This window comes from Desmodus rotundus, chromosome 4 (genome assembly GCF_022682495.2).
Source record: "Desmodus rotundus isolate HL8 chromosome 4, HLdesRot8A.1, whole genome shotgun sequence".
Classification (NCBI taxonomy): domain Eukaryota; kingdom Metazoa; phylum Chordata; class Mammalia; order Chiroptera; family Phyllostomidae; genus Desmodus; species Desmodus rotundus.
Window position 1 is genome coordinate 140,336,823 of NC_071390.1, and position 21,403 is coordinate 140,358,225.

The window sequence follows — 21,403 nt, forward strand, 5'->3', positions numbered from 1 at the left end:
ATTTTCATCTTTGTTAAAAGAAACACATAAATCAGACACTCAGTGATTCATTCATCTATTTGTTGGTAAACATTTATTAAGCACCTATTATGCTCTAGGCACTGTGCAAGGGGCTGGGGATATAAAAACAATACTTTACACTCTGGTGGAGAAGGCATATAGTAAAGCGAATAATATCAGTTCTTCAACGAGCATAACTTTTTTTTGAGAGCTTGTTTGGAGGTTCTAGCAGGGGAGCGCAGCTACTCGTATACCCTTGACCGAAGACCGGTCCTCTCCTCTAGTTGGGAAGGTCGTCCTCTTTGACCGAGTGTGCAGCTTTGGGAGGGATGCACGTGGATGGGTGAGGGAAGAAGGGGACACCTGCCTAGCCAGCCAGATCAGTGAATCAACCCTGGCGATCAATGGGGTGACAGATGCCGCAGCCAGATCACCCTTATATCCAAGCATAACTTTTTTTAATCCTCACCTAGGATATATTTATTGATTTCAGACAGAGGAAGGGAGGGGGAGAGAGAAACATGAATGTGAGAGAGAAACATCAATCAGTTGCCTCCTGTACGTGCCCCAACCAGGGATCGGAACCACGACCTGGGTATGTGCTTTGACCAGGGATTGAACCTGCAGTCTTTTGGTTCACTGGATGACACTCCAACCAGTTGGGTCACCTGGCCAGGCAACAAGCAAATCTTAATAAGCACACACAGTTGCTTTCTACCGAGCACCAGAGAAACATGGGTCAAGGAGAGGCCGACTTTGCTTCAGAGGTGAAAGTAATATGGTGGTGAAGGATATAGAAAGGATATGCACCATCACAAAAGTCTGAATTCTTGGGTTGGAATTAACCAGATGGAAGGAAGAGCCTTCCGAGACAGAAGCACTAGTGTAAAGGCACAAGTTGTGACAGAGAAAGACTTGGTTAGTGTGAATAAAACATGGGTCAGGTAAGAAAAAAAAGGAGGGAATTATCCTGGGAACCAACGAGAAAGGTTATTTCTAACAAATCTACATGGAAAGCTAATTGTGTGCTGCTGCACTTATAATCACTTTTATGTTTTAAAAATGCAAGAAAATGCAATTTTATTGCTTTTTTAAGTGTTTAAACATTGTAAACTGAACTTATTCATAGATCCAAGAGAGCTATAACTGCAAGTATTAAATTCAAAATAGGTCTATTTAAAGGAATTTGTGAATATTTGAGAGTCATAATAAAACAAGTGCATTTTGTTATACAGATTTCCATACAGCATTGCCAACTTTACAATTATCTCACAACAGCCCTGGCTGGTGTGGCTCAGGGGACTGAGTGCCATGCTGTGAACCAAAAGGTCACCAGTTCTATTCCCAGTCAGGGCACATGCCTGGGTTGCAGGGCAGGTCCCCAGTTGGGGGAGTGTGAGAGGCAAACAATGGATGTTTCTCTCACACATCAATGTGTTTCTCTCCCTCCCTCCCTTACCCTCTCTCTAAAAATAAATATATAAAATCTAAAAATATTAAAATATAATCTAACAAGGTTTAGAAAGAAGCAAGTTGCTAGGTGATTGCTAAGGGAAATTACAGACTGATAATTAACTTCAACACTGCAATCATTTTAAGCAAACAGATTATGTGTCTAAGAGAATTCAATAAGAAAATTAGAGTAAGTTTTCATATAGAGCAATTTACATGAAACAAAAAACATTTCATTCTGATCAGAGGAACTTATACAGACTTGGTCTTCTCCCTCTGTTGGAGAGGACCAAGCACTATAAATGCGGTACTTTGGGGTATCACATTCATAAGGAAAAAGGAAGAGAAAATATTTTGAGAAGATGTAGCTAGCTTAAGTTATAGAAGGAAAGGAAGTCAGCCAAGCAAATGAGTATTTGCTTATATGTGGATACCCAGTGTTTGGGAGAAAGAGCCATTCAAACTATTTATGGTGAAGCACCAGCTCTGTTTTTGGTTTACTGTTTTCAATCCATCACATACTAATGCTTTTGTAAGACTTATTGGAAAAGTGAAACTGAAAGATATAAATACTACTCCAAATTTCTTATTTTTAGCCTCAACAGACATAAATTTACTCTGTCAGATTGCTACAAATGATTCTAAACACTGCTTCTCAATTTTTGTATTTATCTCATCATGGAACAATAAATAGAATAAGACCAAGCCATAAATAAGTCACACTCTGAGTGGCTCTGTAACAGAGTACAATGATGCATAATTGGGACTCAGTAACAACATTCCTGAAGAAATTGTAAAATAAAGACTTTAGCTATGCCCAGAGGAAGTTACATTCAACTTGGAAAAACAAATATAAATAATAAATACAATTAAGTCCATTATCTAGACAGATTCTTGTATAAGGTTTTCAACTTTAAATTGTCAAAAGACTTAACAATGAAGCAAGTTGCTAGGTGATTGCTACTGGAAACCACAAAGACTGACAATTAACTTCAATGTTGCAATCAGTTTTCAACTAAAGAGATTATGTGTCTAAGAGAATTCTATAAGGAAATTAGAGTGGGTTTTCCTACAGAGTAACTTACATGGAAAAGCATTTCATTCCAACTTAAGAAGCACTACATGCCCTGAGAGGAAAATGCACAGTGCACAGCACAGAAGAGAAGGGTTTGTCTGGCGCCAGAGCTAGCAAAGGTTCTGGGTGATACAGAGGGCACTAAAGAGCAAATCAGGAGTTATGGGAACACATGATCCATCCAAAATCTGTAAGTAGTGCAGCAAGACTAGCAGGTGGACTTTGGGAAGAAATATTAAAATAAGAGTCAGGAAAGACTGCAAAAGGAAAGATCATGAAGTCTGTGGACCTTCACTTTTAGGCAAATATCCCCAAGGAGCGAGGGCAGGCTGGACTGCGGAGCACAAGCGGGGGAGATGCCTCGTGATCTTTTCCCAATGGTAAAGCCTATACCCCAAGATTCCGATGCACAGCCTAATGAATAAAATTTGGAAAACACAATAAAGTGCCAGGAGAAAATTTAAAATTACATAGAATGTCATCACCCAACTATATATACTATTAGCATTTTGATGTATTTTTTCTAAATGTTTATCATTGTGCACACACATACACATGCATATATGTGTTCTTTATATCTTGAAATCTGAATTATTGTCTGTGAATATTTTCTCCTTATTTCTCCATATTGATCATTTTCACATTTTTTTGTTCTCAAAATGCCTTTATACCTTTAAAATTTATGAGAACTCCAGAGTTTTCCTTTAAATGTGGTTATTACTATCAAAATGTATTATACTAAAAATTAAAACTAAGAGATATTTAAAATTATAGTTATTAATTTATCTTTAAATTAATAAACCTACATGGTAACAAGTATAACAGTTATGAAATGATAACATTATATATATTAAATATTATATAAGTAAAATATTATAACATTTTATGAAAAATGACCTTTACCCACTATAGGATTTTGAGATATCACATTCAGAGGGGAGAAGAAAACAAATTAAGTATTTTCAGAAGAGGTAGCTAGGAAAAAAATTATACTTAAAAAATGTATATGTTAGCTAGAAACATGAGTAGTTACTGATATTTGAAGGCTCAGTGCTTAGGAGAACAGAGGTACTCCAGTTAATATGAAATTTTAATGAGGTCTGACACTAGATAGTCAACCTACTTTTGCATTAAAACCTTTGCTATATTATTCTGATTTAGTATAATAAAGAAAATTTAACTTCATACACACATATTTTGAAAATAGGGGTATATTTTCATAGTTTTTCAGGTAATCATTCTTCTAGTGTACTTGTAATGTAGAATCTGAGACTCTTTTTGTACTGTTACATTAGAAATTCATTAGTCTATCTTGCACTTTGAATGGATCATTTACCCATTGGTGATTTTGTAATACCATGCATTTTTCATTTAGAAAATATTGGTTTGGTGAATTATGCAGTTTGTCAAATTTTGAAACATTTTATTCTGCAATATAACAAAAATATCTCATCAGACAAGTTTTGGGTAGCTGTTGTGCCCATGATGAACAACATAAGCTTTTGCAAAATGCTAATTTTTGTTAGAAAGTTCAAATTTTGTTATCAGCAAGACATCTTGTGATGTGTTTTATTTTATGTTAACCAGCCTTGCTCCATTCCCTGTTAAGAAAATGTTGCCAAACTCCCTAGTATGAATGACCAGAGTTTGTCTGCCAGTCATTCATTTAAACAAAAATGTTGTTCATGAAAAATGGGTTAGTTTAGCAAGCAACTCAACTCACAGTGCTTTTCCACATGACAGCATGCACTTCAATATAGCACAAAAGTGTTTTATTTATTTTTTTTGTAAGTGAACCATAGGAAAAAATGGACTCAGAAAACAACTTACAGCAAAAGAAGGGCCCTTGCAGCTTAATGGGGAGAGAGAGAGAAAGAGAGAGCCCTGGGGAAAGAAGAGGGGCAGGGAAAGGCATGCTCCATAGAGAAAGCTGTCACAAAAGTATATAATACGTACTTCTAAGAATATTAAAAAGACTTGCACTGAAGAATTGAGATTTAATATAATTAATAACTTTTTCTGCTTCCTCAAGGTTATTTTGAAGTAAAAATAATTTTTAAAAACTTCTACTGCAATCATACGGCATTGAAGGATATAATGTATAATTTGGTAGTACTGTCTTGATTTACGATAAGGAACCAGTAGTTTTGACCCACAGTTAAACTTGCACCATTGGTGCAAATATCAGCACAGTGAAAAAGTATGTTATAATAAAATTAATTGATCTAGTTTGCACTTTGAATGAATTTTTACCCCTGGGTCTTATTCTAAAAAAAAGTGTTTTGAAGGGTTTGACGTCAGAGATGTCTTAGGACCTCCAGGGGTCCACAGGCCACACTTTGAGAAACACTGCCTTCACACCACCAAGGCATTACTTGAAAGGGCTCTCTAATGCTCTCCCAAATACACGTATCATTCAACCATCCTCCTGTTATTAAACATTTATGTTGTATCTATTGTTTTCATTATTATCAGTAATTTGTGATGAGGCTCTTTCTGTATAAATCTTTGTCCTCCTATCTAACTATTTCCTAAAGATTGACTCCTAGTAATTTTACTAGGTGACGAAAACATTTCCCAGAGTGCTATCAACTATAGTTCCAAAGGACTCTACTGCTCGGCATCTGGTTCGCGTTAGGCGGCTGTGAATGTGCCAACACCGCAGGCAGAGGAGCAGCAGCCCCGTGGATCCTGCGCTCCCACCAGCAGCACGGGGTCTCCTTCAGGTTACGCTACAGGAACCCGGGTCAGCTTTATTCATACTAATTGCATCCATATTCCTGGGCACGTTCCCACTGAAGCGTTCTGCCACAGCAAGATCGCATTAAACAGTGACAGGTTTTGTGGTTAGTGATACTTATTCCTGACTGGAAAGAATAGGAAGAAACCATGACAGCTGCTGTAACATGTGAAGGAGTTCAGTGAAATTCGGTGTCCTGGTTGATGGTTTTGTGACCCCAGATGATTAATGCTTTCCTCTCCCTCTTGTGGCATTCCTGGTGATGTTTGTTAACCCAATTCCCTCTGAACTCTTTCACCCAAACATTTGGTTCAGCTTGTTCCGTAAGGGCTTGGAAATGAAAACTTGAGCTTATTCTCTTCCGTTTTTTCAATTGGCTTGCTTGTTTTGGTCCTTCTTTTTCTCAGATTGTTTGTTTTAAATCTTTTTATAAAAAGTCATCATTTTGTCAGAAGTAGAGACTATTGTATAGCTGAATATTTCCATTCACTAATCTGCATGACATCTTCAGTTTTTTCTTTACCAGTAGTAAGGTAATATGTATTAGTATTTTACAGGCATATGCATTCAATGAAAAAAGGTTGATTTGATAGACTCAATTTATTCTTTCTTGTATTGCTTCGTGATTTCATACAATTTATTCTACCTATAGATCCTTATAACATTTAATATGCCAACTCTAATTATGCACTATATATTGTAATCTTGGTGACTATTTTACGATTAACAAAAATTTGAAAATGCCTCCCAAATCAAATTCTCTGAGGTAATTTTGTACTCCAAGGTTTCCATAAAATTAATTCTTCTTGCTTCCACCCAGTCCTAGGTAGTTTATACTAAAGCACATGTTCTCATAGTTTCAGTCTGATATTTTGAAAGACATGTGGGAACAACATAGGAAACAATTTAGTGAAACCCATTGGTACCTTCCCTACAATAAGGTTTTGGGGGCTTGTTACTTTGTTACCCTAGATTATAGTAACAGGGTGTACACAATATAAGTTGTCTTCTCTCCTGATTTGGAAAAGATATGCTTCTAAGCACCTGGTTTGTTTCTTTTTTTAAAGTGTGACCTATGTAACTGATTGTCCTGCTTAAATTTGAATTCATGAATCCTAAAGGCAAATTTGTATCCTACATTTAATGAAGACTCTCGTGATACCTAGTTCATGTACTGTCCATCTCGTTACCTCTGACTCAGTTCGGTTTTCCAGTTCTCAGTCTCTTTCTCCAAACTCCTATCTACTTTTTAGTCATTTCACAGTCTTCTATTGTGCTTATTTTTGCAAACTGTCATAGCCCTGTCCTTCTTTTAAAAGGACAAAATAGTGTCTACATTTTACAATTTGTTGTAACTCTCCTTAAAACCAGCCTATTCAAACAGACTAAAGTTTGAACTGCAAGTGATCAGAGACTAGGCATAACATCAAACTTGACTAAGGTTTTGAAAAAAGAAATATGGTATGTGCCACTGGGAAACAGCGCACCAATCTTTTCCTATTACTACAGTTCCAAATGAAAAACAAAAAAACAACTCATTTTCCTAGGCTCTAAAAGTAGAACACAAAAAGAAAAAAAAGCATCACTTATTAATTTTTATAATGAGAGAAAAAAAATTACGGGTACCCCAGTTAAGAAACAAACATTTCTAAAAAGATATTTTCTTGACAGATACAAAAATGTTTAATGAATATTTAAAATAGATACAAGCAAAAGTGGAAAACCAGAAATTTTATTAGAAATTTACAATATATTTTCTTTTTATCTGAAAGACTAGCACACTCAAAAGGCCTTCAAAGACCCAGGACTAGAGACATTTCAGGGGAAAACCTAACTGAAGAGGTTAAAATGACAGAGGTGCAAATGGGGAGAGTGGAATTGAGGTTTACTCTTCAGGGATACCCCCAATTCACTGTTTATCAGGCTAAGCAAAGTTTAATGTAATAGGCAGAACTCTCGGAATAAATGAATTACAGCTCCACCCGTGAAATAGTTATATTTCATAATTTAGGTGATTCATTTTTTTTAAATGTATGGCACATGTACTTTTACGGTTAGAAAACATTTTTCCCAAGAGTGACAAAATATTTTATAGCCTGAAATTCATTTTAAGACCATGATATTTATACATGGGTATTTCATGCCTCTCAATTTTCAGATATATACACTATATGAGGGACACAGATCTTTATTTTTCAAATATGATAAAATGAGTTATTTGTCCCAAATTAATTTTTCTGCAATAATATGACTTTTCCAGTTTGTATGTAATAGAAAGGGATAGAAGGGCCATCCTATGCTGTTCTACTCTGCTCATCCTCCAGGAAGCCCCCAAGCTACTGCTCTGGCTGGTACTTGACCAGCTGGGAATAGAATGGGAGGAGGTAGAGGACAAAAGTAGGCTCCTGGCCCAGTTAGAGTCTTCTGCTAAGTGGAACAGAGCTAAATACAAATGTGGCTCTATGATAACATTAGCAAAAATGAATGTCTTTTCTCTCTGGGTACTAATGAAGTATATTGTTGGGAGTGGGCATGAGGGAACAGGGTAGAGAGAAGTTAGTGTATTTTGCTCCATCATTAAGGCTTCAGATTATATGCATTCATGAAATTAACCTTTGTATAAACATTCAGTTGATTTCTACTGCATTAGGCACTTCACTAGGTGCTGAGATAGAGAGAAGAGAAAACCAGACAGAATCCTTATACGGTCTCGTGGGGTAAGGACCTCAGTAGCCCCGTCTGTTAAAAAGGCATTAACAAGATGATTACAAAAGTATTTTCTAGCTTTAAGTTAAGAAATATATTTTTTAAAATTAAAAAGTACTGCAATGATAATTATTACTAATTTTGATAATTCCTTACTTTTTATCTTTATCCTAACATCACTTCATTAATCCCAGGCTTTGGGGTCAAGTTTTAAATAAGTTTAAAAGAAGGTATCAATGACAAAAGGAGAAAGAATAAGAAAAGCAAGTAAAGAGAATAGCACTCAACTATTAGTGGGCATCTACTTGTGGAAGGCATTTTATAAACATGTAATTTCAGCTAAGAGACAGAAATCTCATAGCTCTCATCCTCCAAAAGAAGTTCTAGAGTCAGGAACCATCCAGAACCTAGCGCAGTGTTTAGTACGTAGTATGTGTCCTAGAAATATTGGATAAATTTACATAAATAAATATGAAAGATGGTAAATAAAAGAAAAGAAAAGAAAGCTGGTAAATAACATAATCAACATTCTGTCATTTCACCTCTTAAGGAGCGAGTCACTACATTGTAGAGCATTATTTTCCTTAACTCAAGGTAGTCATTTTTTGGATCTCTGGATATTCTTTAGCATTTAGAAACAACATATAGAAATCAGTTTATTAATGGAATCATGAGAACAATTTCTTCCATACAAACAGGCCCACAAAACCTTTTGTTAAAAAAATTATTATGTTTATCCCTTCAAATCACTTTAAGAGCTGCATTATCCTCACTCTCATTTCAGATAGTGTAATAAGAAAACTTGACTGGAGCAATTAGACAAGGAAAAGAAACAAAAGACATCCAAATTGGAAAGGAAGAAATAAAGCTATCTCTATTTACAAATGACATGGGTTTATATAGAGGGACAATCCCAAAGAATCTACAAGAAAGTTACTAGAGCTAGTAAATGAATTCAGCAAAGTTGCAAGATATAAGTTCAACACAAAAATAAGTTATGTTCCTAAATACCAGCAGTGAAAAATTCAACAGAGAAATTAAGAGAGCAATTTCATGTGACAATAGCAGCTAAACGGATGTAACACATGGGAATAAATTTAACCTGGAAAGTGAAAGATTTATACAATTAAAATTACAAAGCATTACTGAAAGAAATTAAAGAAAACCTAAATAAATGGAAAGATGTTTCAGTTTATATGTGGATAGGAAGACAATGTTGTCAGGCTATCAATACTATCTAAAGCAATCTATAATACAATGCATTCTCTGTTACAACTACAATAGCTTTTTCTCTGCAGAAATGAAAAAACGACCCTCAAAATTCATATGGAAGTGCAAGGGCACTAAAGAGACAAAACTATCTTGATAAAGTATAAAGTTGGAGAACTCACACTTCCTGATTTCAAAACTTACCATAAAGCTACAGCAAATTAAGCAGTGAGATATTGGTATATAAATGGACTAGATCAATGAACTAGAGCTGATAATTCAAATATAAACCATACATCTATGACCAATTGATTTTGACAAGGTTACCAAGTGAATTCAATAGGAAAAGAACAATCCCTTGAACAGATGGTGCTGGGACAACTGGATTTTCACATGCAAAAAAACGAAGTTGGCTTCTACCACACAGTGTGCACAAAAATTAGCTCAAGATGGATCAAAGACCTAAAAGTAAGAGCTAAAACCATAAGACATTTAGAAGAAAACGTAGGAGTAAATCTTCATGACCTGGGATCTGGCAATGCATTCTTAGATATGTATGACACCCACAGCACAAGAAAAGAAAAAATAATTAAATTGGACCACAAAAGACTTTCATGCATCAAAGTACATTATCAATAAAGTGAAAAAAATAATCTACAAAATGGGAGAAAATATTTGAAATTATGTAGCTGATACCCTAGTACACTGTTGGTGGGAATGCAGACTGGTGCAGCCACTGTGGAAAACAGTTTGGAATTTCCTCAGAAAACTAAAAATGGAGCTGCCTTTTGATCCAGTCATCCCACTGTTGAGATTATGCCCTAAGAGCCCTGAAACATCAATTCAAAAGGACCCATGCCCCCCAATGTTCATAGCAGCACAACTTACAATAGGCAAGAGCTAGAAACAACCTAAGTGCCCATCAGTAAATGAAAGGATCAAAAAACTATGGTACATTTACACAATGGAATTCTATGCAGCAGAAAGAAAGAAGGAGCTCCTACCCTTCACAAAAGCATGAATGGATCTGGAGAACATTATGCTAAGTGAAATAAGCCAGGTGATAAAAGACAAATACCATATGAACTCACCTATAAGTGGAACCTAATCAACAAAACAAACAAGCAAGCAAAATATAACCAAAGACATTGAAATAAAGAACAAAGTGACAGTAAGCATAGAGAAGGGGGAAGAGGGAAAATGGAGCAAAAAAGGCAAGGGTCATCAAGGAACATATATAAAGGACACATGCACAAAGCCAAAGGGGGTAGGTTAGAGGGTGGGAGACTGGGGGGGGGGGGAGTGGTGGGGGGGAAATGAAGACAACTGTACTTGAACAACAATTTTTTTTAAGTTTTTAAAAAACAGTTTAATATACATATACAGAATACATTAAACTCACCTTAGCCAGGTAGCTCAGTTGGCTAGAGTGTAGTCCCAATATGGCAATGCTGTGGGTTCTATCCCCAGTCAGGGTACACACCAGGATCACCCAATGAATGCATGAATGAGTGGAACAACAGATCTCTTTCTCTCTCTCTCTTCTTTTACTCTCCCTCCCTCTCTCCCAAATCAATAAATTTTAAAAACTCCTACAACTCAACAACAAAGAAATCAAAAACCCAACACCCAAATTAAAAAAATAAGCAGATTTGAATAGACATTTCTTCAAAGAAGATACACAAATGACCAATGTTAACATCCTTAGTCATTAGAGAAAAAGCAAATCAAAACTACAATTAAATGCCACTTCACACCTCTTAGGATGCAAGAATAATAATACAAAAAAAGTGTTTGTGAAGATGTGGGGAAATAGAAAACTGCATACATTATTGATGGAAGTGTAAAATGGTGCAGCTACTATGGAAAACTGGTGCCTCCTCAAAAAGCTAAAGTAGAATTACCATATGACCCACCAATTCTACTCCAAGTTATACATGCGAAGGAATTGAAAATGGGGCACAGATATTTATATGTAACCGTTCATAGCAGAATGTTCACAATAACCAAAAGGTGGTAACAGTTCAAGTGCCCATCATCAGATGAATGAATAAACAAGATGTAGCATATGAGTACAATAGGATATAATTAAGCCATAAAGGTGATTGGAGTTTTTATAATGCTACATATGAACTTTGAAAGCATTATGCTAAGGGAAATAAGCCAGATACAAAAAGGTAAATATTACATCTTTCACTCGTATGAAGCATCTAGAATAGGCAAATTCATAGAGACAGAAAATAAATTAGAGTTTATAGGGGCTGGCAGGGGCAAATGGGGAGTTACTGTTTAATGGCTACGGGGTTTCTATTTGTAATGATGAAAACGTTTTGGAAATACGTAATGGTGATGATTGCAGAACACTGTGAATGTAATTAATACCATTAAATTATACATTTAAAATGATGAAAATGGCACATTTTATGTTATTTTACAACAGCTCTCAAAATTAATAATTAATTAAATGAAAACAATATTACTTAAAATTTTCTTTTTTTCTTTTTAAAATTATATTTTATTGATTATGCTATTATAGTTGTCCCAAGATTTCCCCCTTTGCCACTCTCCACCCAGCTTGCCCCATTCCCTCAGGAAATCCCCCCACCATTGTTCATGTCCATGGGCCATGCATATAAGTTCTTTGGCTATTCCATTTCCTATACTGTACTTTACATCCCCATGGTGATTCTGTAACTCCCTATTTGTACTTCTTAATCCCCTCACCTCTTCACCTATTCCCCACTACCCCCCTCCCATCTGGCAACCATCAAAACACTCTCTGTATCCATGATTCTGTCTCTGTTCTTCTTGTTTGCTTAGTTTGTCTTTTTAGATTCAATTGTTGATAGATATGTATTTATTGCCATTTTATTGTTAATAGTTTTGATCTTCTTTTTCTTAAGTCCCTTTAACATTTCATATAATAATGTTTTGGTGATGATGAACTCCTTTAGCTTTTTCTTCTCTGGGAAGCTCTTTACCTGCCCTTCAATTCTAAATGATATCTTTGCTGGGTAGAGCAATCCTAGCTGTAGGTCCCTGCTTTTCATGACTTTGAATATTTTTTGCCCCTCCTTTGTACCCTGGAAAGTTTCTTTTGAGAAATCACCTGACAGTCTTATGGGAACTCCCCTATAGGTAACTAACTCCTTTTCTCTTGCTGCTTTTAAGATTCCCTCTTTGTCTTTAGCCTTTGGCATTTTAATTATGTTGTGTCTTGGAGTGGGCCTCTTCGCATCCATCTTGTTTTGGACTCTCTGTGCTTCCTGGACTTGCATGTCTATTTCTTTCATCAAATTGAGGAAGTGTTCTTTCATCATTTTTTCAAATAATATATTTTGCCATGTATAATGTGCACTCACATTTTTGTGCATTATACATAGGACTAGTATACCCATGGTATGTAGTCATTATACCCATGTATAATGTAGTCCTTATTTTTCCCTCATAAATTTGGGCAAAAAAGTGCTCATTATACACAACAAAATATGGTAGATTTCCAATTTCTTGCTCTTTCTCTCTTTGTTCTGGCACCCATATGACGTGAATGTTGGACCTCTTGAAGTTGTCCCAGTGGCTGCTTACACTATCCTTGGGATTTTTTGGATTCTTTTTAAATTGTACATTTAAAAATTATTAAAATGGAAAATTTTATGTTATTTTATCACAGTTCTCAAAATTAATAATTAATTAAATTAATGAAATCAATATTATTTACAATTTTTAATTATATATTTTAAATAAGTGAATTGTATGGTGTGTGAATTATAATTCAATAAGACTATTAAAATAACATATATAAAATAAAATGAACATTTATTTCAAAGTCATGTTTACTATGTTCAACATAGATGAGTTTCTGTCTTACTCTTTTTGTTTTTCTTCATTGCCCATTTACAATAATTTCAGGTATCTATTATAAACCCTTCCATGTTTTTAATTAACACTGAAAAAGGTGTTAGTTAATAAGCCATGAAGTGAATTCCTTTAGAAGTACATATATGCTCACTAAATTTAAATTTAAATTAAACCAGAATTAGCCTAGTTCTGCACTTACATATGTCTCTTTAACACACTCAGAATTCCACTTTATGCAGTGTCTGAGCATTTTGGATGTAGCAAGAGCATAATAATAATTTAAGTGAATGTATTAACTAATGGGTAGAAACTGATGTAATCCATTCAGCTTTTATTGCTCTGCTACAATCATCTAAGTCAATGCCTTGCTGGTTCCTAGAGATGGTTAGATTCTTTGAAACATCAGCCCTTTCTGAACCCTGTGCCTATCCACAAATAAAGTAAGTTAAACATTGCATTTTTAGCCTTGATGCAGACTTACCATTGTACCACACAGTGTTAGACCTAGCAGAAAATTTCATAATCAATCATTTTGTTTTCAAGTAAGGATAAATCATTTTAAGTAAAATCATTTTGTTTGAATATCAAACTTACAAAATTGATAAAGATTGAAAATTGTATCATAAAACTTGAAATCAAATATGGCATTGACATTAGAAATTCACTTAATGGAAGTATTTATGGGTGGTGAGTTATATTTTACCTCATAAGTAGGGAAGTCATTAAGCATTTATCCTAACAGTTCAGATATTTCCAATATCAGGAGATATCTTCTGATCCAGAAAAAATAAAAGTTTGAGATTGCTAATAAAGATAATTTGAAGTAGAAAAAATTAACCATTGCTCACCTTCCACTGCTCATAGTGTGACCCTTTCCTCCTTATTACAATCCTATATCTTACCCTTAGTAGCACCCTTCCTTCTTCATAGTTACCCAATCCCCGAAGGGTAGCCACATACATTTTTTATTTTAATAGAAAATTTCTTAAGACTTAAAATTATTATAGAAGAAAAGTAGATTCAATGGCTGAATTAACAGGGCTAGACAAGTGAACTGCTTATCTGACTTTTGCCTGCTAATCTTGGTCTAGGTCATCTGGGGTCCCCATAGTCCAAAGCCAAAAATAATTGCTTTATATCAATATCTTCTGTGTTGCTTATGCCTTACTTCTATACAGTTGGCTGCCAAGCCTGCCTCTTGGTTCCTGGTTGCCTGCCTGGCCTTTGGACCCTCTGTTCTGTCTGGTTCTGTGGTTGGGGTTTTCTTCCTGCTTCCTGATTTCATGCCTGAATTCAACCAAGATTAATTTTTCTGAGCTGTCAACATCTGTGGCTGTCCCCCCTTTACTTAGTTCCTAAGTTTCGTTTTGTTTTGATTCTCCCCACCTCCATGTCAATATCTCCTGTACCAGCTTTACCTCTGACATTTTGACATATTTCAGAACCGCCCTTATTTTCCTACCAAGTGTCTTCTTTGAGAGCTGCCCTGCTCGTGCCCTAATTGTACCATTTACTAAGCTTGCTACTCTGAGAAGTTAACATCAGTTCGTCCTGGAGGAAGAAAAATAAGGAATCAACCACTGCTTGTTTGATTCAATTGTAGTGAATCATAAGTATTCACTTAATGATACTTGTTGACTCATCATTTAAGAGTATTCCATGATTTTTTTTTCAAAATATAACCCACAAAAAGGCTACTATTGCCCTCCTCACCAATAACCAAAGCATAGGCTTAATGAGGTTGAACTGGTGAGACTATTGCCCATTTAAGCCAATTGCACAGCACATCGGCTTAGAAGACATTGAATCCACGGGCAGCATGCATTGCCAGTCCAACACAATTACCCATGTTATGCTGTCGGACTCACTCTTTTCAAAGAGGACCATGTGTTTGGTTTGGGGGATGAAATAAGAAGAGGTTGTGCCTGTGACAATTTATTTTCAAAAAGCAAATCAACAAGGACTTCTTTTTTACTACCTTTTCTTTAAGGATTAAAAGTATATTATTGACAAACTTATTGCCATTATACTCTAATTAGGCAAAAGTATTCGAGAATATACTTTTCCGAAGTTGCCCTCTAGACCCTGGCAATCCTTCTGGAAACGGTCTTCCACTCTCCATTATGGGTGTATGTGTATGTGTGTGTGCGTGTGCATATATGTGATCCTTCCTTCTGTCTTTGATGGGGCATATTTAGTTATCTGGTTATACATTTCTCTGTTCCCGTGATGGGCATTTCATGCTATCTATTGTGAGAAACTATTCCAGGGCCAGTTGTCTTCTGATAAGTCTATTGACTCTTAAGTAATTACGGTGTAAAATGAAAATGATCACTTAGGAGCCCAGTAAATCTGAGTAAATTATGCAGATTTAGGCCTTATGTGAGATTCCCAAGGACATGTCTTTTTGTGATTCATAAAAGGAAACAATTACATAAAGAACTCTTCAAAACACTCATATTTAAATTTTCTGCTTAAAATATTGAAGACTATGATGCTATAAATCTTTATGACAAACACTACAGTGGAAAATAGTCCTGAGGATGTGAGGGTTTGTTACTTTTGAAGTCTAAGGGATTTCAGGGTGGCCTTTCCTTCTAACCAGTTCAGTTTTATATTATATCGTTCTTCCTAATGTGGTACCCCTGATGTTAAAATCAATTTTAAGACCAATCTATACCATTTTTTGTCTTTGTTTGAGTTTATTTGAATCTAAGCATTCAGAGGTCAAATAATACTTGCTTTCAGGAATGTGGTTGCTTTGGTGTCGTGCAAAAAAGTCTTGACTTAAGGTAATACATGAGTGCGCTGGCTAGACAATGTGTCTCTCAAAGATTTTTACTAGAGAATAACCTAAAAATGTTCTGTGGAGCATTGCAATACTCACTCTTTTTCTTTTCTTTTCTTTCTTTTCTTTTTTTTTTTTTTTTTGGCCCTATGTGCCTTAAGGAAAACTAAAAGAAGTGTTGATTGTGCATTTTTCAGTCCAGTTTATGGGAACTGGAGCAACCCAGAGAAACCAGAGGGAAAAGGTGACAGTCAATGTATTATTTCAGAAGTGGAAACACACACACACACACATACACAATGTTGTCTGAACATGTTTTCACTAAGAGGAATGTTTCAGTGGAGGGTGGAAAGGAGTTTCAGTCTCTCTAAATGTACTAGGAGAATTTTCCATTCCAGGACAGTTTCAATCTGCTTGTAAAATCAGGTCACTGTTAAATGGCTTTGTGGTCACTGTTTCTTGTCAGAGAACTGACAAATCTGGAAAAATACACATTTAACCCACAGAGTGTTAGTCAGCTACTCACAGTGACTACTCATTGATGTTCTTCACATTTTGTTGTCAAAGACAAAAAGGAGGATAGCATTCTGTGCTCTCTCTCATTATAGGTGTGGGCAGTGAGGGCCTCTACCTGATAACTCAGAAACTAAACGGAGAAAATAAGTGCACTCCTTCTTTCTCGGCCCTTTTTAGGGCTACTCCTTACCAGCGTAATAAGAAGTAGGCCAGAGAGAAATGGCAAGTAAAACCTGTCTCATCCTTTACTTAAGTAGGAAATATAAGCATTCATTTGGGTATAAAACAGGATTGGCCATGGCACAATGCTCCCAATCTATAAAAGCTTCCTCAGATTTGATTTTAGAAATGTTATGTGAAATTCATTCTCTTGTCAAAGTGAGCACATACAAGTTTTAATTTCCCCTATCATTTTTTTTATGAAAGTAGGTCATGGACAGTTATTATTGTTATGGAAAACAAGTAACAAAGGTGTCGGATCAGGTGGTTTCTAGTAGTTTTGAGGCTTGGTTGGTGAAGCTAAAGTCTAAAAAACCCTTGACTTTTTTCTGTTTCCATCAATAACGATGTCATACACACCTTTAGTATTGTTTAGTCAGGAGTGTAAACAAGAAGTAAGATTACTTCCCAGAGCACAGAGAGAATTAATTTGGACGATTTATCAAGTCAATCAAGACATTGAATAAAAGTGAATGTAGTCCTGCTTAATGAGTGATAAACAAATAAATGCATATTTAAGAAACCAAATGTATCTTTTTGACAAAGTAGGAAGAAAGTATAATATAAACCTTTTTCATTTTTACTAAAGCAAATAAATTGTAATCTGCTTTATTTTTAGCTTAGCTTAACCTTTAGTACCTGAAGATAAAAATGATACAGGAATTAAAATGTAGTGTTTTAAATTTGGTATTTTTAATATTAATATCTCATCAACCTGCAATAATTAAATGTACGCTAAGAAGATGTTATTCATCCTTTACTTTCTACTGAGAAGATGGCTTCTCTGGGGCCCAGGAGGAGGTGTGTATCCAAGACCCACCTTTACAGGTGCTTTCAGGTGCTTTCTACGATATATGCATATGGCAGTGCAATTGATGATTCTAGAAAAACTTGAAAGCAATTTTTTTTTATTTTCTATTCCAATGAAAAAATTCCTCCTGTTTCACATTCCTTTTTCCTTTCATTGAAAATGGCTGGAGCCCTGACCAGTGTGTAGCTCATTCGGCTGGGCGTTGTCCCACAAAGTGAAAGGTCGCAGGTTTGATTTCCAGCCAGGGCACATGCCTGGGTTCGAGTTCAGTCCCTGGATGGGGCTCTTATGAGAGGCAACTGATTAATGTTTCTCTCTAACATCGACCTTTCCCTCCCTCTCTCTCTCCCTCCCTTCCCCTCTCTCTAAAAATACCTAAATAACATATTTTTAAAAAGAAAGAATGGCGATAGAAGAAATCCTATAATCTCTCCTGGCCTTTGTTGCCATTATGATTTCTCTTATTTCAGAAACAAATGCCTTTGTATTAATTAAACTAAGTGTATGTATCTTCCCTGACATTACAGCAGAGAAATGAACTTCTCCAAAGTACTATTCTAAACGCTCAGAGAAAATTCTCATAATGTGATATAGAAATTGAGATAATTGTGTAATGAACCACCAGGTTCACATCAACAAAATTCAACAGTTATCAACCCATGGTCATTCTGGCTTCACTTCTACTGCTACCCACTTTCTCCACCCAGCAGCGTGGTGGCGACATTGTTTCCAATCAATCTTATTTTCTTTGGAGCAGTTTTAGGGTCACAGCAAAATTGAGCACAGGGTGCAGAAAGTTGCCATGTACCCCCTGGCTCCACTCACGCACAGCCTCCTCAGTCATCCACATCCCACCCCAGAGCACCACATTGGTTATAATGACAAACCTCTATTAACAAGTCATTATCAAACAAAATATAACCAGAGACATTGAAGTTAAGAGCAATCTAACAATAACCAGAGGGGAGTGGGGAGGGGATAGTGAGGAGAGGGGTTTTCAGGAACTACTATAAAAGACACGTGGACAAAACCAAGGGGGAGGGTGGAGGTAGGGGAGGGAGGTGGGTTTGGCTGGGGTGGGGTGGAGGGGTGGGGAGAAAATGCAGACAACTGTAATTGAACAACAATAAAAAATGTTTAATTAAAAAAATTAAAACTATAAAAAAAAACCCAAAACAAGTCATTATCACCCAGAGTCCATATAGTTTACAGTAAGGTTCACGTTTGGTGTCAACTACAGTGTTTTTAAGCAAATCCCAGATATCATTTAATTTCATCTGTAAAGACCTCAGTGGCATCAAGGGATAAGGACTTCTAAAAAATATAATCATAGTACCTGACCTAAATATTTAACTAACAATGATTCCTTGATACTATCAAATGTTTAGTCAGTGTTCAGCCTACCCCAATTGTCTCATAAATAAGTAGAGAGGTTTATATTTGTTGTTGATGTTGCTATCTTTTTTAAAAATCAGGATCAATATAAGGTATTGGGTTGGACAAAAAGTCCATTACATTTTTTACATAAGATGGCTCTAGTAGTGTTTAGTTGTCTTTAACTTCATCCAAAATAATTTTGTATTGTGACAGCTGACATATCAGTGTGCATTTAAAAAAAAAACATTATAATTGGTGAATTTTTGTGAAGTCATTTTAATCTTGAAGATGGAAGAAAATAAGCAACATTTTTGGCATATTATGCTATATTATTTCAAGAAAGGTAAAAACGTAACTGAAACACAAAAATGATTTGTTCAATATGTGGAGAAGACCCTGTGACTCTGACTAATCGAATGTGTCAAAAGTGGTCTGTGAAGTTTCATGCTGGAAATTTCTTGCTGAACAATGCTCCACAGTAGGGCACAGAGACCAGTTGAAGTTGATAGCGATCAAATCAATACATTAATTGAGATCAGTCAATGTTCTACCATGCAGGAGCTAGCCGACTTACTCAAAATATCCAAGTCAATCAAGTTATTGGTGAAAATGAAAGGTGTTTCTTTTATTTTACAGAAACAACTAAACAGACTTTTTGGCCAACCCGATACATGCATCCAAATTTGCAGACATGTCTCTTAAGTCTTTTCTAATCTGTAGATTCATTTTCTCCTTTAGTTTTTCCTTGCAATTTATTTATTAAAGAAATCATGTTGTATGTCCTATAAATGTTCCAGATTCTAGATTTTCTAATAAACTCTGCAAAATATAATTCTCCCAACTGAAAGCTGTTGGTTGTTTCTTTTATGATTTTTTCTTTTGTGAAACCTCAATATAGTAAATACTGCAGGCTTAGAGAAACCAGCACCATAAAAAATAGCAGACAAGATCCTGACAGTTGCATCCCCCATCCCACCAGAGGTGAGGGTGAGGCAGTGGCTCCCAAGCACAAGAGGCAGGCGCACACCAGGACCGGGTTTGTGTCAGAGGTTCAGGCAGTGTAGAACGGGCATGCTGGAGGAAGAATTGGGGCTGCTCTAGTTATTACTCCAGTAGAAAGTCATTAAAGTGGAGCTTCATTCTGCATGATCTGGAAAGAAGTCTCTTATTTTAATGCCTAAAATCCTAACCTTTTCAATGTGTTTTTCTTTACAGTTCTATATACTCCTTCTCCAATCTGTTATATGGCCCAACATCAGGAAGCCTGTAGACCATATCTAATCATGTCAAATAGTACCATCAAGATCAAGTATCATCTATTATGTGTAGTAGATAGAAAATTCCAATGTCAAATCTGATAGAAACTTGTCCAATAGTAAAAACAAGGCACTCAGAATACTACTGTAATTATTACATTTAAGAATCAATATTTTTACTGAATATATTGAATGTTTTCATGGAATCTGAAGCAGAACCATGTTATCATTGTATATCTGAATATTTTAATAAAATATTCTAGTTAAGATTCTTGTTTTTCTTTGATTTTACCATGGTCATTTAAAATGATGAATTAAATTGTTTCAGATCCTGAATAAGAGAAGTTTTAAAATGACTATTTACATGCCATAGAGCTTAGAAACGAAGGTGACCTGTCTTAGTATACAAACTTGCAGGAACAGAAAAATCATGGTGATAATCCCAACCAGTATAACTGTGAGTAAAATTTATTTTGGAAATTTGGAAAAAATATGATAAACTATTATCCTGAACATGCCTTCATTTGAATAATCATTTAACACATCTTAATATATAACAAGTCATTATGTTTTTACTTTAATACAATGGCATGTCAATTACATCTCAATAAAACTAGAAAAATATAATTCTTCACTATAAAAATATATTGGATTATTAAATCCTAAGAAATTTGAAGATCTGGATAAAAGTGAATGATTTTGTAAGGAAATGCTGGTTACAAAAATTGATTCAAGATATGACAGAAAATATGGAGCAATCAAAAACAGATGGCTTCAAAAGAAATTACTTCACATCTTCTAGGAATAAATTTCTATTCTCTTTAAGTAATTCTAAACCATCATTCCCTTTTCAATCATAATGCATGCATCATATTGTTAACATACCTAGAAGATGAAAATGGTGAAGAAAAAATATAATATTGACTCATTTTTCTTTTAGAATGTATATGAAAATCCTGGGTTATATTTTACCAACCCCGAGGCAAGCCAATTCTCTCTGATGGGCTTTTGCATCTTAAGCAGACACATAAGAATGGAAGGTGGTTGGACTGAAGGCCAGAAGCTGAGGCATCTGATGGAAATGCCTAGAAAGATGGTGACCTTACTCCTGCTACTACAATATTCAAGGCAATTCTCCATTCAAACCCTTCACATGTTCTGATAGTCATGCTTTTTCTTTAATTTTGTGAGCTCCCTGATATCTTTCCAATATATCCTTTTGTTTTGCTTAGGGTCAGTTTTTAAGAACTGAAGAAAACCACGAAAACCAGCTGAAGCAGAAATTCAGCTTGCCTTAGTCGGCTGGAGCAGCTGTAGCAAAAATAGCTTAGCCTTAAACAACAGAAGTTTATCTTTCACAGTTCTGGAGTTGGGAAGTCCAGGATCAAGCTGCCGC

At 35.5% G+C, this 21,403-nt stretch overlaps 1 protein-coding gene across 1 annotated transcript in view; it reads left to right on the forward strand.

Moving 5' to 3' along the window:
• MALRD1 (MAM and LDL receptor class A domain containing 1) overlaps positions 1–20,045 on the forward strand; it is a 543,248-nt gene extending 523,203 nt beyond the window's left edge. The window contains 2 exon segments of the mRNA XM_071221350.1: positions 15,990–16,065; positions 19,965–20,045. Coding sequence (XP_071077451.1) covers positions 15,990–16,065; positions 19,965–20,045 — 157 coding nt within the window.
• Positions 20,046–21,403: the final 1,358 nt, after the last annotated feature.